The 22,322-nt window shown below is 39.0% G+C and overlaps 1 protein-coding gene across 1 annotated transcript; it reads right to left on the reverse strand.

The window, feature by feature from the left end:
* Positions 1 to 8,398: 8,398 nt before the first annotated feature.
* Positions 8,399 to 9,352, reverse strand: LOC103543243 (olfactory receptor 1P1-like). Its single transcript, XM_008510137.1, has one exon. It carries the CDS (start codon positions 9,350 to 9,352, stop codon positions 8,399 to 8,401), a length of 954 nt encoding a protein of 317 aa, XP_008508359.1.
* Positions 9,353 to 22,322: the final 12,970 nt, after the last annotated feature.

Consider the following 22,322-nt stretch of genomic DNA (forward strand, 5'->3'; position numbering starts at 1 on the left):
CTCTATACTCTTTTCCATAGTGGCTGCACCAGTTTGAACTCCCACCAGCAGAATACAAGGGTCCCTTCTCTCCACACCCTCTCCAACACTTATTGTTTCCTGTCTTGTTAATTATAGCCATTCTGACAGGAGTGAGGCGATATCTCATTGTAGTTTTGATCTGCATTTGCCTGATATTTAATGATGTTGAACATGTTTTCATGTACCTGTTGGCCATCTGTATATTTTCTTTGGAGAAATTTCTGTTCAGATCTTTTGCCCATTTTTTAATTGGCTTGTAGGTTTTTTTGTTGCTGAGATGTATGAGTTCTTTGTATATTTTGGATATTAACCCATTATCTGATATATGGTTTGCAAATATCTTCTCCCAATTGTTAGGTTGCCTTGTTGTTTTGTTGATGATTTCCATTGCTGTGCAGAAGCTTTAGTTTGATGTAGTCCCATTTGTTTGTTTTTTTTTCTGTTTCCCTTGCCTGGTCAGACATGTTATTTGAAAAAATGCTGCTAAGACCAATGTCAAACAGTGTACTGCCTATGTTTTCTTCTAGAAGTTTCATGGTTTCAGGTCTTGCATTCAAATCTTTAATCCATTTGGAGTTGATTTTTGTACATGGTGTAAGATAGTGGTCTACTTTCATTCTTTTGCATGTGACTGTCCAGTTTTCCCAACACCATTTATTGAAGAGACTCTCCTTTCTTCATTGTATGTTCTTGGCTTTCTTGATACAAATTAGCTGTCCCTATATGTGTGGTTTTATTTCTTGGCTCTTGATTCTGTTCCATTGATCTGTGTGTCTGTTTTTGTGCCAGTACCATGCTGTTTTAGTTACTGTGGCTTTGTAGTATATTTTCAAATCAGGGAGTGTGATACCTCCAGCTTTGTTCTTTTTTCTCAGGAATCCTTTGGCTATTCGGGGTCTTTTGTTGTTCCATATAAATTTTAGGATTCTTTGTTCTATTTCTGTGAAAAATGTTGTTGGAACTTTGATATGGATTGCGTTGGATCTATAGATTGCTTTCGGAAGTATGGACATTTTATTTATGTTAATTCTTCCAATCCAAGAGCACAGAATATCTTTCCAGTTCTTTGTGTCTTCTTCAATACCTTTCAATAATGTTTTATAGTTTTCGGTGTACACATCTTTCAGCTTTTGGGTTAAGTTCATTCCTAGGTATTTTATTATTTTTGTTGCAATTGTAAATAAGATTGCGTTCTTACTTTCTCTTTCTGCTACTTTGTTGTTAGTGTGTAGAAACACAACTGATTTTTGTATGTTGATTTTGTATCCTACAACTTGACTGTATTCACTTATTTCTAAAAATTTTTTAGTGTATTCTTTAGGGTTTTCTAGATATAAAATCATGTCATCTGCAGAGTGACAGTTTCACCTCTTTTCCAATGTGGATCCCTTTTATTTCTTTTTCTTGCCTGATTGCTCTGGCTAGGACTTCCAATATTGTGTTAAATAAGAGTGGTGAAAGTGGACATCCTTCTCTGGTTGCTGTTCGTAGAGGGATAGCTTTCAGTTTTTCTCCATTGAGAATGATATTAGCTGTGGGTTTGTCATATGTGGCCTTTATCATATTGAGGTATTTTCCTCTATAGCCATTTCATTTAGAGGGTTTTGTTCTTTATCATAAATGGATACTGTATCTTGTCAAATGCTTTCTCTGCATCTATTGAGATGATCATGTGATTTTTATCCTTCATTTGGTTAATGTGGTGTATCACGTTGATTGGTTTGTGGATATTGAACCATCCCTGCATCCCTGGAATAAATCCCATTTGATCATGGTGTATTTTCTTTTTAATGTATTGTTGTATTTGATTTGCTAGTATTTTGTTGAGGATTTTCATATTGATGTTCATCAGTGATATTTGCCTGTAATAATCTTTTTTTGTGTTGTCCTTGTCTGGTTTTAGTATCAGGGTAAGGTTGGCTCTGTAGAATGAGTTAGGAAGCTTCCCCTCCTCTTAAACTTTTTGGAAGAGTTTGAGAAGGATAGGTATTAAGTCTTCTTTGAATGTTTGGTGGAATTCATCAGGGAAGCCATCTGGTCCTGGACTTGTATTTTTGTGAGGTTTTTGATTACTGATTTGATCTGGTGATTGGTCTATTCAAATTCTCTGCTTCTTCTTGATTCAGTTTGGGAAGGTTGTATGTTTCTAAGAATTTATGCATTTCTTCTAGATTACCCAGTTTGTTGGAGTGTAGCTTTTCATAGTATTCTCTTATAATCTTTTGTATTTCTGAGATGTCTGTTGTAATTTCTCCTTTTTCAATTCTGATTTTATTTATGTGAGCCTTCTCTCTTTTTCTCTTGGTGAGTCTAGCTAAAAGTTTGTCAATTTTGTTTATCTTTTCAATGAGCCAGCTCTTGGTTTCATTGATTTTTTCTATTGTTTTTTTTTTAGTCTCTATTTCCTTTATCTCTGACATTTATTATTTCCCTCTTTCTGCTGATTTTGGGCTTTGTTTATTATTCTTTCTGCAATTCCTTTATGTGCACTGTTAGAGTTTTATTTGGGATTTTTCTTGTTTGTTGAAGTAGGGTTGAATTGCTATAAACTTCCCTCTTAGAACTGCTTTAGCTGTATCTCATAGATTTTGGCATTCATATTTTCATTTTCATTTGTCTCTAGGTATTTTTTGATTTCTCCTTTGATTTCTTCATTGACTCATTCGTTGTTCAAGTGGAACTTTGTTTAATCTCCACATTTTTGTGGCTTTTCTGATTTTCTTGCTGTAGTTGATTTCTGGTTTCATCCTTTGTGGTCAGAAAAGATGCTTGGTATTATTTTGATCTCCTTAAATTTATTGAGACTTGTTTTGTGGCCTAATATATGATCAATCCTGGAGAATGTTCCATATGCATTTGAAAAGAGTGTGTATTCTGTGGTTTTTGGATGGAATGTTCTATATATATTTACTAAGTCCATCTGGACTAATGTGTTGTTTAAGGCCAATGTTTCCTTATTGTTCTTCTGCTTGGATGATCTATCTATTGGTGTAAAAGGAGTGTTACATTCCCCTACTATTATTGTGTTGCTGTCTATTTCTCCTTTTATGTCTGTTAATAATTGCTTTATATATTTAGGTGCTCCTATGTTGGGTGCATAGATATTTACAAGTATTATATCCTCTTGTTGGATTGTTCCCTTTATTATTATGTAATTCCTTTCTTTGTCTCTTGTTACAATTTTTGTTTTAAAGTCTATTTTGTCTGATATAAGTATTGCTGCCCCAGGTTTCTTTTCTTTGACATTTGCATGGAGTTTCTTTTTCCATCCTTTCACTTTCAGTTTGTGAGTGTCTTTAGGTCTGAAATGTGTCTCTAGTATGCAGCATATATATGGGTCTTTTAAAAAATCCTTTTGGCCACCCTATGCCTTTTGATTGGAGCATTTAGTTCATTGACATTTAAAGTAGCTACTTATTGCCACTTTGTCACTTTTTTTCTGAGTGTTTTACTAGTTCTTCTCTGTCCATTTCTTCTTCTCTTGTTCTCTTCCCTTGGGGTTTGTTGGCTTTATTTAGCAATATGTTTCATTTCTTTCCTCTTACTTATTTGTTTATTTATTAAAGGTTTCTGGTTTGTGATTACCATGAGTTTCATATATAATATTCTACGTATATAGCAATCTATATTGAGTTGATAGTCTCTTTAGTTTGACATTTTCTAAAAGCTCTATTCTTTTACTCCTCTCCTCACACATTTTATGTTTTTGAAATCACATCTAATCTCTTGTTTTGTATGTGTCTGTCCATTATTCTCTTATCATTGAAATAGCTAATTTTAATACTTTTAACCTCTTTTAACCTTCATATTATCTTCATAGGTGGTTTATCTGCCACCTTTACTGTATTTTTGCCTTTACTAGTGATTTTATTGCCTGGGTTTTTTTTTTTTCCATAATTTTATTATCCCTATTTGTTGTCTTCTCTTTCCCACTTAAATATGTCCCTTCAGCATTTCTTGTAGAAGTGGTTTCCTGGTGATAAACTCCTTTAATTTTTGCTTGTCTGGGAAACTCTTTATCTCTGCTTCCATTCTGAATGATAACCTTGCTGGATAGAGTATTCTTGTCTGTAGCTTTTTTCCTTTCAGCACTTTAAATAAGTCATGCCACTCTTTCCTAGCCTGTAGGGATTCATCTGAGAAGTCCCTCAATAGCCTTATGGACTTTTCTTTGTATTTCTCTTGCAGCTTTTAGGATTCTCTCTTTATTTTAATTTTGAACATTTTAATTATAATGTGTCTTGGTGTGGACCTCTTTGGGTTTTTCTTGTTTGATGCTCTCTGTGCTTCCTGTTCTTGGATGTCTGTTTCCTTCCTTAGGTTAGGAAAGTTTTCAGCTACTATTTTTTCAAATAGATTCTCTGCCCCTTTGTCTCTCTCTTCTCCTTCTGGGACGCCTATATACAAATGTTGATGCACTTGATATTGTCCCAGCATTCCCTTAGACTGTTCTCATTCTTTTAAATTCTTTTTTCTTTTATCTGTTCAGTTTGGATGATTTCCCCCAGTCTTTCATCCAGCTCTCTGGTCTTTTCTCTGCATCATCTACTCTGCTATTGAGTCTCTCTAATGAATTTTTCATTTTCATTATTGTATTCTTCATTTCTGATTGATTCTTTATTATATTTTCTGATTCTTTGTTGACATTCTCACTGTGTTCATCCAGTCTTCTCCCAATATCTGCGAGCATCCTTATGAGTTTTTGTTTGAACTCTTTTTCAGGTAGGTTTCTTATTCCTGTTTCATTTAGTTCTTTTTGGGGGGATTTTGTCCTGTTCCCTTGCTTGGAACATATTCCTTTGCCTCCTCATTGTGCCTTTTTTCTCTGTGTTTGTATCTATGTATTAGGTGAGTCAGCTATGTCTCCTGATCTTGGAGAACTGGCCTTATGTTAGAGATGCCTTTTGAAGCCCAACAGTGTGTTTCCCTCTTGTCATCAGTCCAAATGTTCCAGGAGTGACCCCTGTGTGGGCTACTTGTGTCCTTCTGCTGCAGCAGGGTTGCTCTTACTGTAGGTACCCAGGGAGTCTAGCTGTCCCTCCCTGGCCACTTCTTTGTACATCAGATTTGAAGAGCCCCAGAACCCTTGGCTTCAAGGTCTAATAGCATGATCCTATTGCAGTTTTCCTGTTAAATGAGTAGGCACCCAGTGTAGCTGGTTACTAGGCTCAGGGGCTTACAGTTGCTGTAGGCCTCATGCCTGCAAGGTTATTGTCAGCTCTCTTAGGATTGCAGCTGATTGGGGCTGGCCCCAGGCATGGGAGCACTCAGTTGTTTCAGGCTTTGGAAGTTGGGGCTGATCCCCTTTGTGACTGTTTAAAGCACAGGTCTTCTGCCACTGATAAGCCCCACCCACCATAGGTCCACAGACACCAGTCAACATAGTCCTGGCCTGTGCACACTTCCCAATCCCCTGGAGCATACCCAGTTGCCCCACTGCAGAGGCCCCCACCTCTCCACAAACACCCCTCAAAGTTCACCTGGTCCTCACACAGGCCCTGCCCCACAGAAGTGGACCCACTCACCTGCCCCTAGAGGATCCAAGCACCCAGTCTATGCAGGCTTAATAGTTGCCTGAGGGCTTGCTGTTTGGTGGGGCCAGTCCCCAGGGTGAGCTCCCTGGCATGGCTGAACTAGATTAAATCTGCACTCTAGTGGTTGTGGCAGACCCTTGGGCTAACAGGCCAGAAGAATAACTCCAATGGTGTCTGTCAGCATCTGTGTCAACATGCCTATACTAGGTCACAACAATGGCTGCCACCAATGTCTCGGTCTCCAGAGAGGTTTCACCTCTCATGAAGATGCACCCAGAGCCTACCAGGTGAGTCTCTTTTAACCAAAGGACTGTGCACCTTTCTTTATGGTCATTTTATGTTGCTCTCTGAGATGGGTGAATTTGTGTGTGGGCCCTTTAAGAGCATGCTTCATTCTGCTTATGTCGATAGCTTTTCTGGGGACATTCCCCATTGCAGTTAATAGCCAGCAGAGCCAGATAGTATGACACTCATCTCAGTTGTGCTGAGTCTGAAGGATGCTTATAGTGGTAACGGGCCCCCTCTCAGATCCACACTTCTCCAGGAAGGGCTGCATACCTTAGGGTGGCCCCTGGCTGGCCAGCTGTGAAGCTCCACAACTAGCAAGCATGGCTTTTTTCTCTCCAGAAGGAATTTCTGCCTCTTCTGCTTCAGTCAGGACTGCCTCTTGTTGGGGTGGGGATAGGGGGACAGGATATTTGATATTCTGGTTCACTAATTCATTCTTTACCTGTATCCATCCTGCTATTCATCTCATCTATTGAATTATTTACTTCAACTATTATGTTTTCATAACTGTTTCCACTTTGTTCTTTTTATGCTTCATATTCTTAATATCTTCCCAAATATCCTTGAGCATATTCATCAGTCTTATTTTAATTTCTAAGGCTTTTCCAATAATTTAGATTAAAGTGATATGGGTTGTTCATTTATTTTAATTCTGGTTGTAATCTCAGGTGTCAGGTTAATTTGACATGTGAACTCATGTTCCCGAGGGATATTGCTACCCTGTTTGGTAATAGGTATTTGGAAGAGCCAAAGGTCAGGCTATAGCTTCTATCCCTCTAGGTACTCACCTGGTGGAGGTGACAGGGACAAGATGATCCTCAAAGAAGAATATCTCAGGCACCACACAATTATCATCAGCCGCTGATGACATTTATTGCCACTCTACTGGGCAAATTCTATGATCACTAGGAAGAAGACATCTCCTTGGCTCGTATTCCAACAACCTTGAGGATTCAGAGAGTGACCGAGTACCCATGAGCTCACCTGTTTTCAACAGCTCTTTATGCTAGCAGGGTTTTAACTGCCATCATGGCACCCCATTGTAGCAGAGATGGCTGTTTTTCCCCTAATACATGGTTTTTGCTTCTTCCATATTAACACAATACTAGCTGAGCATGTGGGTATCAACTATAAAGGATACATTTCCCAGGCTCAATTGCAGCTGGGTTAGGGCAAGTGACCAACTTCTGGCCAATAGGATATAAATGAAAGAGATCCATGCCACTTCTCCCAGACTTTGCCCTTAGTGGGAAAAGTTGTGTCCTCTGATAGATGCTTTCCCCCTTCCTATTGGTTGAAATGAAAATTTACTGGCCGAATTTTAACAGCTATCTTGGACCATGATGTGGAACCATTCTTTGAGGTTGGCAGAAAACCAAGAGAGAAGTAGCTTGAGTCTTGGATGATTGTGTAGCCAACATATCAGACCTGGACTATTTAACCTGTACATGAGAGAGAAATAAATATCTAGCTTTTTGAAGCTGCAGTTATTTGGAATTTCCCTCTTATAACAGCCAAAATATAGGCATTTTCCCCACAAAATCTGTTAGGTAGGCAGAATGAATATCAATAGTTCCATTTCACAGAGAGGAAGACTAGACTCATAAAAAATAAGTGGAGGCACATAGGTTACGATCTGGTACTCCTGGGCACCAGTCCAGGACTCTTTCCTCATGAAGCTCTGTAATGAGTTTGTTCCATGGCCTCAACTTTAGACAATGATTTTGCATTCACTCTCAGTAAGTATGGAACTGTGTATTTTGCACTGTAGAAATAAAAATCACAAGCCCCCATTATCCCAACTGATTCAGTCTTGATCGAGGCTAGAGACCATAAGTTTCGACAGAAGGGAACTTGAGATTCCTTTACTGCAAATGTGAAAATTAGCCTTCATAATCAGCCATAATATAAGCAGATAAGGAAGAAGGGTAGAGAATGGAAACTCACTACTTACCATAATATTTACCTTAAATTTATTTATTTTATCTTCTCGTTATAAAGTGTTCATAATCTGTTTACTGAAAATAACATAGATCATTCATGTATTGTTGACAGCTTTATTTTAATGGTTGCACAGATTTTTGGTTCATACCCTTGAGGCAATAAGTATTTGTATAATTTCCTATTTTTGTAGGAAAAAAAACATACTTATTCACTTAAAGTTATAAACTCTGCCACTCAGTGTTGACCTTACTTGCTAATATTTTGATCGTTAACCCACTTTCCATGCCCTCACTGATCAAGTTTTGATAAACTAGCATAAAAGGCTGCACAGAATTTTAAAATTATGAACATTGTAAAAGACATTCCTTCTTGTGAAAAGTTAATTTACAAGTAAAATAAATGAGTAAATAAGCAATTGTCAATAGATTAACTTTAAAACATGATGTGAAACCTTGATTTTCCTCAACAATATCAAACTTGTGGTGGAGATTCAAAGAGGGGAGTGGTGATGAGGCACATGTACGATTCAGAAATGAGACACTTGAGGTAGAAATTTCTGTGAAGTTCCTCACTTGAAGGGATGGAGGACACCTGAAGTTTCTCTGCAGAAGTCACTGGCCCTGTGAGAAGGAGACTTTGCCTCTGAGAAGTCTCCCCAGGGCATCCTTCATGTCCTTGTTCCGCAGGCTGTAAATGAATGGATTCAGCAGGGGGGTGACCACTGTGTACATGACGGCAGCTGCTGTATCCTCTTCTGCTGAGCTGGAGGAAGAGGATGAGGGGCACAGATAAGCCCTGATCACCGTCCCAAAGAACAGGGAAACAACAGTTAGGTGGGACCCACAGGTAGAGAAGGCCTTGCACCTTCCCTGGGCAGAGGGGACCCTGAGGATAGCTGAAACAATGCGAATGTAAGAGACCAGGATGAGCATAAAGGGGATTAAAATAACTGCTCCCCCCAAGAGGAGGAGCACAAACTCATTGACCCGAGTGTCAGAGCAAGACACCTTCATCAGGGGTCCTAGATCACAGAAGAAGTCAGGAATGATCTTCTTAGAGCAAAAGGAAAGTTGGAATATGAGGAAGGTGTGGGTCATGGCAACAAGATTCGTAAGGGTCCAGCAGGCAGTAACCAGGAGGATGCAGCACCGGAAGCTCATGACCATTGTGTAGTGGAGAGGGTGGCAGATGGCCACATAGCGATCATAGGCCATTGTGGCCAGGAGAAAGATGTCCATGTCCCCAAAAGTCAAGAAGAAGTAGAGCTGAGCCAGGCATCCTGCATAAGAAATTAACTTGCTCTGGGTCTGGATGTTCACCAGGGCCTTGGGCACAGTGGTGGAGGTGAAAAGGATGTCTGCACAGGACAGGCTGGCGAGGAAGAAGTACATGGGTGTGTGAAGGCGTGCGTCAGTGCCAATGGCCAGGACGATGAGCAGGTTCCCAGCCACAGTGACCACGTACATCCACAGGAACAAGTGGAAGAGGATGTGCTGCTGCTCTGGCTGCTCTGAGAGGCCCCAGAGGAGGAACTCAAAGATGCTGGTCTGGTTCTCTGCTGCCATGAGCCCAGAAGTCAGAGTAAGAGACCTCAAATGAGATCCATTAGAACTCTCTAAACATAATTCACTCTAGATGATTGATGAATGTGCCATTCTTTGAACTCTAGAGAAGAAGAAAGAATGCCCTTAATGTGTGGTATTGATCACACATTATATGCACTGTATATCTTTTTTGAAACCTACTAAATACAATGTGCTAGGAAGTGTGGGAGACATAATTTAAGAATTAAAATAGATTTCTTGGTTTATTTCTCTACACTCCTTTCTGTCCCAAATGTCTTTAGTTATAATTTCATTTTCTTCAGCTGTACTCTCAGAGGAGTCAAGAGCTTTCTTCATTCACTCCCATTCATTCATTCCACAGATACTAAGTGCCAACTCCGGACCTGGTAGAATGTTAGGTAAATAAGACAAAGATAATCTTAACCTCAGAATTTTCAATCTAATGCGATAGACATAACTGCCTATATTAAAATCCTATAAAATTTTGATTCAGGGTTCTTCGCTTATTCGGCTGCCTTCAAATAACTCAGACCCCAGACTTTACCTGTTTTGGTCTATCACAAGTGAAGTCACTATTCTGAAGAAATAGTTTCATTTTATCCATTCTTCCAGAGACCAATTTAATAATCCAACAGCTATTTAGTGAAGAAATGTACAGATAAGTCTTCAAGTTATCTGTATTGACAAAGAAGAAATCATAATCTCTAGTCTCTAAAATCTCAAAAAACAGTTGGATGCGCACACACACATATGTCTGATACAAAGAAGACTGAGGCAAAAAAGGGATGCTTTCTGGGCCATAAATGGAGCTCAGGATCTTACCAGATGGATGTGGGCAGCATATTGAGGCAAACTCTTGAACAAAGGCCAGGAGGTAGGAAGCCCTGGATAGGTGCAGAGATGGGGAACAGGAGCTTTGAGCGTGAGGTGGAAGAGGGATTGCAGGCTGAGATAAAGCTGCAAAGGGAACTGAGGGTCAAACTTAAGAATGTTTGGAATGGAAAGTAAAGGATCTGGAACTTCCTTCTGTATGTTATAAAGAGCTGCTAAAGCTATTTGAACAGGAAGTGATGTTAGTGCTTGTGTTGTCCCAACATGAAAACCCTGTTCCTTTCCCAGGTGTGGAACCAACTGAGGGTTAGACATAGAGGTAGTCAGTAAGGTGGAAAAAAAAATCTTTGCTACTGAAAAAGGCTAGGTTAGAGGATGTATCTTAGTTGTGTTCACTAAGTGATCATTTTAATACTCTCCAAAATTAAATTTACTTTCCCTATCACAGGCTCAGCAGGACTACCATGCGTCTCTCCCACAGGGAAACAGCCTACCCCTATGAAACATAAAATTTGGAAGAATAGAGCAAAATAGGTGTTTCCTGAAAGTGGTCAGATTTGTGATGAGAAGGGAGAAGCTGAGACCCAAAATTCGGCAATCAAATAAGTCACTCCGGGTAGACCTCAATAAAGCAGTGCAGAGGGCCAGAGCTGTTAGTCTGGAAAGAAACCTCAGGAGTAGGGAGTAACTGTTCTCCCTAATGAGTGAGGCAACTGCATGTGGGTAGGTTTCTTTCCATCTCTGATTAGTAAAATTCTGCATAAATGTCACCTACTACATAAAATTTACTGGACAGCCTAGACAAAGGTTGTCCTTATTTCAAACTTGCACAATATTTTGCCTGCAGAATTTTTATGATTCTTTTTCTTTCAGCACTTGAATTGAATATTTCTGTGTCCCTGTAACGCCCGTAGATTCTTTGATATATTTTGTCTTACCCGCAGTAGCTGAAATAGTGTCTTGAATACAGAAAGATTTAAAGACATATCATAAGAAAGAAAGCCCTGAAAATTCAAGATTTTCATCAGAAGAGAACTCAGTAGGAAAGAGTCTCTATAAAGAAAAATTCCAATATAAGATATCTTCAAGAATTTCCAAAATTTAATTAAACAACTAAGATTTATGAAAGAATATTTGAAGGAGAAGTAAAGAAACTCAGAGGAAAAAACGTCTATACAACAGGAAGATGTGAAATAAGAACTGAGAAAACCCTCAAAAGGCATTGAAGAAAAAGCCACTTTTCAATGACTGTTTCTCGTCTTCATTGAAGCTTCTATTACAAAGATTTCAAAGGGGAACAAACAATACAGAAATCATTATAAGGATCATAAAAATAGAAATAAGAAAAGCAAAAGAAACAAAAATTTAAAATAAGGCAAAAGAGTTAGAGTATAGAAAACCAACAAAGCAGATTCAGTATATTACAAGCAGAGTCTCCAAAGAAGAAAACTAAACATTGGAATAGAAGAAATGTTTAAGATTATAATTTAAGTAAACTTCCCTAAAATACAGTCATGCGTCACTTATGACAGGGACGTATTCTGAGAAATGCGTCGTTAGGTGATTTTGTCGTTGCACAAACATCCTAGAGTGTACTTACACAAGCCTAGCTGGAAGAACCTACAACACACCTGGCTGTATGGTACTAATCTTATGGAACCACCCTTGTATATGCAGTCTGTCCTTGAACAAAACATCGTTATGTGGCACCTAACCATAAAAGAAGACCTTTCTCTACATATTCAAAAGACATATCTCATACCTGGGAAAACTGATACAAGATAGTCAATTCCAAAACTTATCTTAGTAAAATATTAGACCTTTAAAATAAATAAAGAATCCTTCAGGCAACCAGCTCCTCCTCCCCCACCCCCAAAATCAAGGAACTGCTAAGGGAAAAAAGAAGTTTGGCATCAGTCTTGACAGCAACATTCAGAGCCGTAAAAGAACACCTCAAGAAACTCAAAAACTTAAAGGTGAGCTGAGGATTTTATACCAGCCAATCTGTACTTTGAGTATAAGGGCTATGAGAGAAGAGTTTTGAACATAAAGAAACTTTGGGAACGTTGTTCCCATAAGCCCTTCCTGGGGAAACTAGAATACGAACTTCAGATAATAAGAAAGGGTTGATAATAAGCAGGGATGAGTGGAAAGCATTGAGTATATATTTACTGTAGAACTAGGGCAAGAATGTGAGGTTAAAGGTGACAAAATGGTATGTAAATTAATATGCTCTAATAATGTGGAAATAACTAATAACAATAATGGAAGATGGAAGAGGAAAGAAGAAACCGTAATAAGTTTTTTATTGTCTCTGAGGAACAGTTAGGAGAAAGAAATATAACATTAAGCAGATAAGTCAAACAGTAAATGCTTAAGCCAATTTAAGAGGACAAAGATAAACTAAGAAAGATAATACTATTGCCAAAAAAAAAAGTAATAATGGATGGTGGGAAAGAGGGAGAGGAGAAGAGAACAAATGTAATAAGTTAATTTTATTGTTGTTTATGGTAAGGAACAAAATATATTGTCTAAAGAAACATGGGGCGAAGAATATATATTATATCAAGGAATAACATAATGGAAAACCTCCTATGACCAGAGAGAGAGAGAGGGAACAGACTACATACTAAAGGCCATAAAAATAATATGACAGACCTGGGCCAAACATATCACTCATGTTAATAAATATAAGTGAGCTTAATGCACCTTTTAACAGAAAAAAAACTTTAAATTGACTCACAAAGAAAAACCCAACTCTGTTCTATATACAAGAGAAACAGCTAAAATTAAGCACTTCATAATGGCTGAAAATGAAATGATGGGAAAGGCACAGGGAGCTAAGGTGAACAAAAGAGCATGATGTCTATATCACACCAGGCAGAATTCAGGACAAAAAGCATTACACGAGACGCAGATGACTTTATAATAATAAAACCTACATTCACAAGGAAATTGTAAAAAATATAATATCTTTGATATCTAAGCACCAAATAAAACAGCAGAAATTTTCTTGAAGTGGAAACTCTAGGAGATACAAGAAGAAATAGAGGCTCCTTAATAAAAAGAGACTTAAATAAACTTCTGTCATCCAAGGCAAATCAAGTAATTAAAAAGTAAATAAAGATAGGGAATACTAAACCAAATGATATGTATGTGAATATATGTGTGTCTAAATATATAAATATTACTGTGTTCCAATAATAGTAATAAACACACTTTACTTTCAAGTACCCACAGAGCATCTAGAAAAAAGACAATATATAAGATCTAGAGAAAACTTCAAAAAATTCCAAAAAGTAGCAATAATTCAACTAATGATCTCTAACAAAAATTCAAGAAAAGTAGAAATTAATACCAAAATCAAATAACAAAAATGGCCTTTCAACCTGGGAAAAATATTTTAAATCACTCTATTAAATAATTCTTAGGTCCAAAGGAGAAATAAAAATCTAATTTTCAGAATTTTAAGAAAATAATACTGCATATAAAAATCTATGGAATATTGCTAACACAGTAACCAAAGGAAAATTCATTACCTTGAATACTTATATGAATAACAGTAAATAATATAATACATGAATTAAGCATCTGACACAAAAACAGGAAAAATAAACTGAATATGGAAAAAAAAACACTAAAGTAAAATTAGAGTTAGAAATCAGAAAACAAATATAGTTTTAAAAAAACCCAGTTCTCTGGTCTTTTCAACAAGTGGTTCTGGGACAACTGGATATCCACCCGCAAAAGAACGAATTGAGACCCTCACCTCAGATCACACAAAATTAACTCAAAATGGATCAAAGACCTAAATGTAAGAGCTAAAACTATGAAAATCTTAGAAGAAAATATAGACATAAATCTTTGTGACTTTGGATTAGGCGATGGTTTCTTAGATACGACACCAAAAGCATACTCAACAAAAGTAGATAAATTGCATATCAACAAAATTTAAAACACTTGTACTTCAAAGGACACCATCAAGAAAGTGAAAAGGCAACTCATAGAACGGGAGAAAATTTCGCAAATCATATATCTGATAGATCTTTATCTGGAATATAAAAATAATAATTGGAACTCAATAATAGAAAGACAACTAACACAATTCAAAAATGAGCAAAGGATCTGAATAGACATTTCTCCAAAGAAGATATACAAACTGTCAATAAGCACATAAAAAAAAAAGTTCACTATCATTAGCCATGAGGGAAATACATTCCAAAACCACAAGGAGACACCACTTTACATCCTTTAGAAAGGCTGGAATCAGTAAGTCAGATAATAAGTGTTGTCAAGGATGTGGAGAAATTGGAAGCCTCACAAACTGCTAGTGGGAATGAAAAATGGTTCAGTCTCTTTGGGAAACAGTCTGGCAGTTTCTCAAAAGGCTAAACACCATATGATCCAGCAATTCTAGTCCTAGGTATACCCAAGAGAAATGAAAACATACATCCACACAAAAATTTGTACACAAATGTTCATAGCAGCATTATTCACAATAGACAAAAGCTGAAAATGACCCAAATGTCTATCAACTAGTGAATGTATAAAGAAAATGTAGCATACCCATTTCATTAGTGTGAAGACACTATTTAAGGCATGTAGAAAAAGATTTTTTACCGATATATGCTGAGCATTTAGGTATTTAATATCGTGGTTTCTGTAATTTACTTTAAAATATTTCAGCATAAAAATGTGAATTTATAAAATCCGTATAGGGTGAAGATAACATTAACACAGAGACTCCAAAAACATCATTCGTTTTGCAGAGTACAAACTTAAGATTTTCTAAAAAAATTCAGATGAGACAGAGATAAAAATAACAAGAAAAGAAATATGTTTAGAGGAAATACAGACCCAAGATCCAATCCAAGAATTTGAGAAAAGCCAAAGGAATAAAGCAAAATATGGGAGTCTGATGCAAATTGTACTAAAATGGAAAGAGTTCTGCATTTGAAAATCTAAATGGTTCCTTGAATTCTACACATAATTACTGAAGGGTAAAAGATCCATAAGTTGTCATATGCTGGAATGGTTAAATTTTAAAGATAAGTTTTTACCAAGCAATTTTAAATAGTAATCAACATATATTGAGAGCTTACTCTCCAGAATACTTTCTGAAGCTTACTTGTGTTGTCTTATCTAACCATATTATACTACAAAGTAGAAACTGTTAGCTCCATTTACAGATAGGCAGATTGATGTTCAGACAAATGAAGTAGAAATAATTTGCCTAGTTCACATAGCTTTTAAGTGGCAGAATCAAGACTCAAGTTCAATTCTCTCAAAATCTAACACCTCGACTCTTATCTTTGGCCACATCAAGTTGATTCTCCCTCTCACTTCCTGGGTGAGCTCAGAGCTTCTTTCTCTCCCTACCAAGAGGAACTGTGCTGTAGGGCAAGGAGAGATGCTGTTTCCAGTACTAATAGTATGGCATTCATTCATTCAACAAATATTATTGAGTGTGGAGTAAGTGCCAGACATGGTGTAAACATCCAAGGATACAGAAAGATTATTTATATAAAGAAAGCTGGATAGAAGAATATATATGTATCATAGATTTTCTCCATTCTAGCAAAAACAAGCTAGAACTAGAAATAGAAAAAGAAATTCACAGCAGCAACAACAAAATCTATAAAATACATAGGAATAAGTGGAACAAGTAAAACATAAACCTATGTGAAGAAAACTATAAAATTTTGTTGAAGAAAATCAATCAAGATATGAAAAGTGGAAAGATATACCATGTTCTTTGCTGGGAATAATTTAGTAACATAAAAATGCTAAGCCTCCCCAAATCAAAATACAAATACAATTCAATTCCAATTGAATTGCTGAATCTCAACTTTTAAGTCTCAGCTCGAATTCTTCTCCTCAGATAGTCCTTTCTTGACTTCTAAATTTTAAAAAGCTGCACTCACCTTGGTCACCCTCCATCATGTTGTCATGTTTATTAATTTCATGGCACTCTCAACATGCTAAGATTATATTGTTTGTATATTTACTTTTTCCTGGTCTTTTTTTTTTCCCTCCATGAAAGTAAGTTCCTTGTCTGGCTTGTTCACCATATCTTCGTCGCCTCAAAGAGTGGTAAAGGCAGAAACTCAATATGTACTTGCAACCTGTTGTGATAGGGGGTTGCATAAGATGCAAGGGTTAGTTAATTCAGCTTTGTTGGTCAGGGGGCACTTCCTAGAGGAAGTTACATCTGAGCTGATGTAACTCATTTACAGATAGGGAAAGTATGGTATCCTCTGGTACTGAAACAGACTCAGAGCAGCTAGGGAGTAGAGGAGAGGAGGGAAAAGGACGTCTGCATTGACAGAAGGAGAAGAAAACCATGCATCATTAAAATCATGTCTTGAAGAACATTAAATAATACAGGAAAATGCATAAAATATGATATTAACTGAAAGGTGTTTTTAAAACATGTCTGGACAGTGTTAAGAAGTTTGCAGACTTGCAACAACATAAAGTGAAATGGGAAGCTGATGCAAAGCAGAGTATGTTGCTCTGTTGCGGAGGAGCTCCCCATCACTGTCAGTCCCTAACCAGAGGAAGGACAGCATCTCCCAGGACCTGGTGAGAGGATTCCTGAACTGAAAGGATGAATGACCTAGACAGCCTTCACAGCACGTCTAATTCCAATGCTACTTCCATTAACAAAAGGGAGGAGGGAGGAAAGCAGAGTTATCTTTGAGGAGTTCCAGGTCAGTAGTCATGAAGGGACAGACTCCTGTCAGTGGGGAAGACTCCTGGGAAGCTCAGAGTCTCAAGGGAAAGTCTATGCAGAGATGAAGCAGGGGGAGAAGAGCTGCATGGAAGGGGCTGGCTCTACACACTGCCAGCAACAGGTCCCAGCAAGCCACAGACAGGAGCAGGGAGAGGGGAGGAGAGTCCTCTTGAGGAGCCAAGGAGAGGAGGGCCTGGATCCCGGGCAAGACAGAGATATGAGGATGCAGTGATCTCCTCACCTAGACAGGGCAGGACCAGCACACTGGGCTACATGCCTGGCTCTGTCAGGCCTGAGAGTACAGGCTTAGAGCAAGACCTTCACCCCAAGGAAAAAACACTTCCTATAAAGTCAAACTGGGCAGACTAAGTTCCTGCCAGAGCCTCCCTGCTGAGGAGGGGGATGCTGTTGGGGGAGGACAGCGTTAAAGAAAGGGAACAAACATTCAGTGAGTTCTTCTAGGGGCCCTGATCCAGGAACTTCCTAAATCCCCTCCAGAGCCACCAGAAGCAGACATTGCTATCTTCCTGTGCTGACAAGGAAACTGAGGCCCGAAGAGGCTGAGTGCTCTAGGGTCACACACTAATAAGTAGCAGAATCTAGATGTGCTCTTTATTCTTGTGACTCCTAATGCCAGGCACTGGTATCCTGTACTTTGGAAGGGGAAAAGGCCAGGCAGAGCTGACATTTTGCCTTAGACAGCTTCCTGCTGGCCAACTGGTTGTCCATTTGGATCCGGGGCTCTCCACTGATAGATGCCAACCTTCATGTCCTGAGTTCCCTCCATCAGTGCCTGCCTGACCCTGACTGTCTCCCTGTGACCTGTCCACTCAACATCACCATCAATCTAACACTGAGTCTGCTCTGATAGAACCAAACATGTTTGTCAGCTTCTTGAACACACAGGCTCCCCTCCACCCCACTGCCTAGTCCTCATCTCTGGGCATTCTCAATTACTCTTCCTTCTGTCTGGAACACCACCTCCCACCCCCTGTTCTTTCACTTAAGTCCTGCTCATCCTTGAGGTTTCAGCATAAATAACCCTGAGAAGACCTCAAGCTTTCTGCAGCTGCTGGGTGTTCCAATATTAACCTTCACTGCCCATATTATAACACCACTATAATTTACAATACTTACTTCATTAAGTCCAGCCTCACCACCAGAATGAACGCTTCAAGAAGTGAGAGCCCCTGTGTGTTCTGTTCATCATGTGATTCCCCGGTGCCTAAGATAATGCTTATCACTAAAGAGATGCTCAATAAACAGGCAAAGCTTGAGTGAATGAAGGCAGGAACACTGGAAGATGCATAATTTAACTCCTCCACTTTATCTTTAGAAAACTGAGGCCCACAAATGTGAGAGAAACAAAGAGGTAATTTCCTGAATTTGTGTGTAGGTGGGGGGAAGGATTACTATCCACTGACCCTATATTCAAGAAGTCCAGAACCTTGTATTGTCTGCAACTGGGAGCAATGACCAACTATAGTTTTGCCTTGATGTAGAGGAAGAGGTTGGTAGACATTCTCAATTCCCACCAAACCCAAGACAACCTAAGGCAAAGGGTCAGTCCCATAGGAAGAAATTTTTCGGTCAAAACACAAACTCCCGTTTTTAGGGTTCCCTACATTCTGAGTCTCTCTATGGGGGCTAGAATATGCAGCCCACAGCCATCATGAAATATTCACCCTGGGATTTTCTGTGTTTGAAGAGAAACACGTCTCTCACTAGTCCCCCTACCCTGCCCGGTGGGGCTGGCTCTAAATCCCTTCTGGGGTCCTTGTTTGTGAAGCCTTCCTGGATGCACCAGCTTGCAGGGATCCTCTTTGTCTGCTCTCCTGTATCACCTATTTTCTGTGCCTCTCATTTGGTGGCTCCCATAAACTTCCTGGGGGATCTCTTGTCTTCTGGTAGAAAAGACTTTTAGATTTACATCATCCTTTCTCCCAAAAAGTGTAGGTGTCATGACTTTGGAATACTTTCATTATGAAACACTTGGGTCTTTTCTTCCCTGCTTGACTCTGACACATCAGAGATGGGGAGCATGCTTTATTCAGCTTCATGTCCTCACTGAACCTAAGACATGTTTGGTCCATGTTTGCTCTTGCACATGGGGGCTGTATTGGGGCTTGTGTCCCATCCCAGTTCTGAAGCTTACCTTCCCGCTTGTGTCTGTCGCAGTCATCATCACCGATGACCTATTGCCTCTTCTTCAATCTACCTCGTTAGAAATTAACATGAAAAATCTGCCTGAGTACTCAGAGGATGTCCCTGTGTGAAACAATGAAAATACTGACAGGCTCCACGTCCAGGTTGCCTGCCCCTGCTGGAGCATGCCTTTCCTACACCCAGCTGCAGCAAGGCTGCAGACAGGGGGTTTCAGTCCATTAACATCAGGACCTCTGGAATAACCCTAGAGTTCTCAGCCCTGGGCTATAAGAGGACATGTGCTATTTATTTATTTCCCAGGTAGCCGCAGTATGAGCTCTCTCAGGGGTCCTGTGGGAGTTTGAAGCTTGGTAATTGTCCCATGCCCTGTACATCCCCTCAGGAGCAGTTATTGGGAAAAGGGAAGAATGCAGTCCAGCAGTATTGGGATTTCCTTTAAGAAAAATTATTAACTCCCTGTCTCTTTGGGCTGAACTAAAGAGCCACCATATCCATCCAAAATATCTCCTTTGGTAGCTGATATCTGAAATGACACTCTTTAATTAAGTGACAAAAGGCCTCTGCTAAAATTAGGATATCTTGTGTGGAGGAGATCACCCCTTGAGACAGTAGAAAATGTGTGAATCCATGGTCATCCTCACTCAGTGTGGATTTTTTTCACAGAGTTTTTATAAGAAGGTCACTATAAGCTTGGTGGAGGGATGGGAGGAGGGACAAGTATTAGGACACAGTGCTTTGTGAGCTTACAATCAGAAGACTTTGAGGATTAAGGGGCACCAGGGGCAGTAGGTGTCAGAAAACTCCAGACTGGACATGCTTGCTGCCCCACCGCAGATCCTTGGTGAAAGTCAAGGGTCGCCAGTTGTTGCCCTCCCCAAAGTGGGAATCCAGCATTACTCCTGTAAGTGAATCTGCTGCCCATGCAATCAGAGCTTAGATCTGGCACAGCCCACCCCACCAGCCTCTCCATGGCCAGTGCTTTCCTTGCTCTTCCTTCAGGAAAACTCTGAAAAAGGAAAATTCAACCTTAGAATATACATGGAGTTGTCTTAGAACTGCTAACCCATACCACCAAGAAAAACAAACAAATAGCTAGACTACATGTGTTTACAGTTCCTTTTTGAATTTAGTATGAGAATATATAGTCAAAATACTGTGGTCAAGAATTACTTATGTTACTTCTTCCTGCCCACTTTCAGTGTGGTTATGTTGTTTGTTTGAAATACAGCGAGAGTAGGTGGGAATAATTTTACCAGTTTATAAAATACACCATATAGCAGATATATATAGATATTGATACAAATATAGGATAGCCACAGGTATAGATATGAAATCAAGAATAGGAAAGAACCAACCCAGACAGAATGCAAACATAAACAAATAAACCTAACTGTATTTCAAATGAATAATAGAACCACATAGAAAAGGGGAAGAAAAACTAACCCAAGGAGCTCTGGAACACAGTGTTTTTACTATATACCTCCAGGCCAATGACACACTTACCTGTAAAAATTATATTTTATTGTTATTTGTTTTTCACAGTAGAATGGGCTGGTAATTCTGAAACTACTTTATGCGTATTCTACAATTGAGCAAAGAAGTAAATATAATGTAGATAATAAGAGCCAGATTTCTTACTGTTGCAGAAAGGAATTTCAAACATGGAGAGGGGAAAGGCTAGAACAATCCCTGTGTTTTGAGCTTGGCCTGGAGGTATATGTGTAAACTCATGGTTTTGAAGATGATAGACACATAGGCAGATAGAAAGATAGATAGAAAGATAGATAGATAGATAGATGAAAGGCTACACATAGGTAGACAGACCAATAGTTAGATATGGAGAGAGGTGTGTGTATATGTGTATGTGTATGTGTACATATGCACACATGTATTTCTTAGCTTTGTCCACTGAGCAGACCTAGAAGCAATGACACCTCAATAGCAAGTGAGGACACTTATTGTCCAGAAATCAGTTTTGAAATATCAGGAAAGAATTTACACCCCAGGTCTGAAGGGGAGAGAGGAGGAAGCAGTTGTCAAAGCACCAAAACCTAGAGAGACAGGGACAGAGACAGAGATGTGCAAAGACAGCTGCCCGGCAGGAGCTGTGACTTTCACATAAGGAAGCAGCAGCCACAAATTCATATTTTTGGGAATAAATTCTCCAATCTTATTCTCTTCCCTCCCTCCAAGCTTTGCTACAGCTTTCCATTGGCTAAACCAAAACAGATGCCAAAGGATTAGGCAGGACAATGTTGAGTTCATGCTGATCAACTTCCCAGGGTGGAGGGTGCAGGGTGGAGAAAAGACAAGAAAAAATTTGGAGAAGCAAATGGAAGCTGTCCAGCACATCGTCCAGTGCTATCTAATGGATCCCTCTGTTTAGCATTAAAGATGTAGGCCCTCCTAGTAACAAAAGTGGTACTGTAAATAAAAATAAAATATAACTGCTCTTTGTAGCTGCAGAGAGCAGACAAAACTCTGAGCTGCACATTTAGCTTAAAGATATGGTTGCTACTGAACAAAAAATGGAGTTTTCCTACCTAACATGTATTTTTAAAAAGCCAATTATTATGGCATGAGTTTTGGGGAAAGGAAAACAGCTTTATTGCTAGATCAATCTTCAAGGAGACAGGGGGTATATGCCCTCAGATCTGTCTCCTTGATCCAGGGCTCAGAGCAAAATTTATAGGATGAAGTTCAGGGCAGTCTGAAGTGTGGAGATAGATATTAGGAGATAGGGAGAATTGAGGTAATTGATGACCTGTGCAAGCACAGTTAAGCTTCATGGCTCTTCATAAGATGAATGTTCACAGAATGGTGGTGTTAGTATGATCTGAGGATGGAGTCTTCAGCCCTTTGATGTCGAAAGTGTCACTTATCGGGCATTTGTGCAGGCCCAGTTGATGAGTTGGTGGTCTCAGCCAGCTTGAACTAAACAAGGGGGACTCTCAGTTCCTGAAAGACAACTCTTGATTACTTTGTCGATAAGATGGGTCTGTTGAACTGATCCTGGTCGGCCCTTGGTTACACAGTTCATTTGAACTGCTGTGATGAGATGTTAAGCTGAGAAAATACGCAAAATATCAATCTTACTCTCTTTTCTAGTATAAAGGCTTGTGTGAAAGGTTTCAGATATATCTTATTCTGTTGTCAGTTAAATATGAAAATGTCCTTGAAAATAAGTTTTTCAAGATACTTGGTTTCAAAGATTATTTTTGTGTCCTGTAAACTCAT

The sequence above is a fragment of the Equus przewalskii genome, chromosome 10 (assembly GCF_037783145.1).
Source record: "Equus przewalskii isolate Varuska chromosome 10, EquPr2, whole genome shotgun sequence".
Lineage (NCBI taxonomy): Eukaryota > Metazoa > Chordata > Mammalia > Perissodactyla > Equidae > Equus > Equus przewalskii.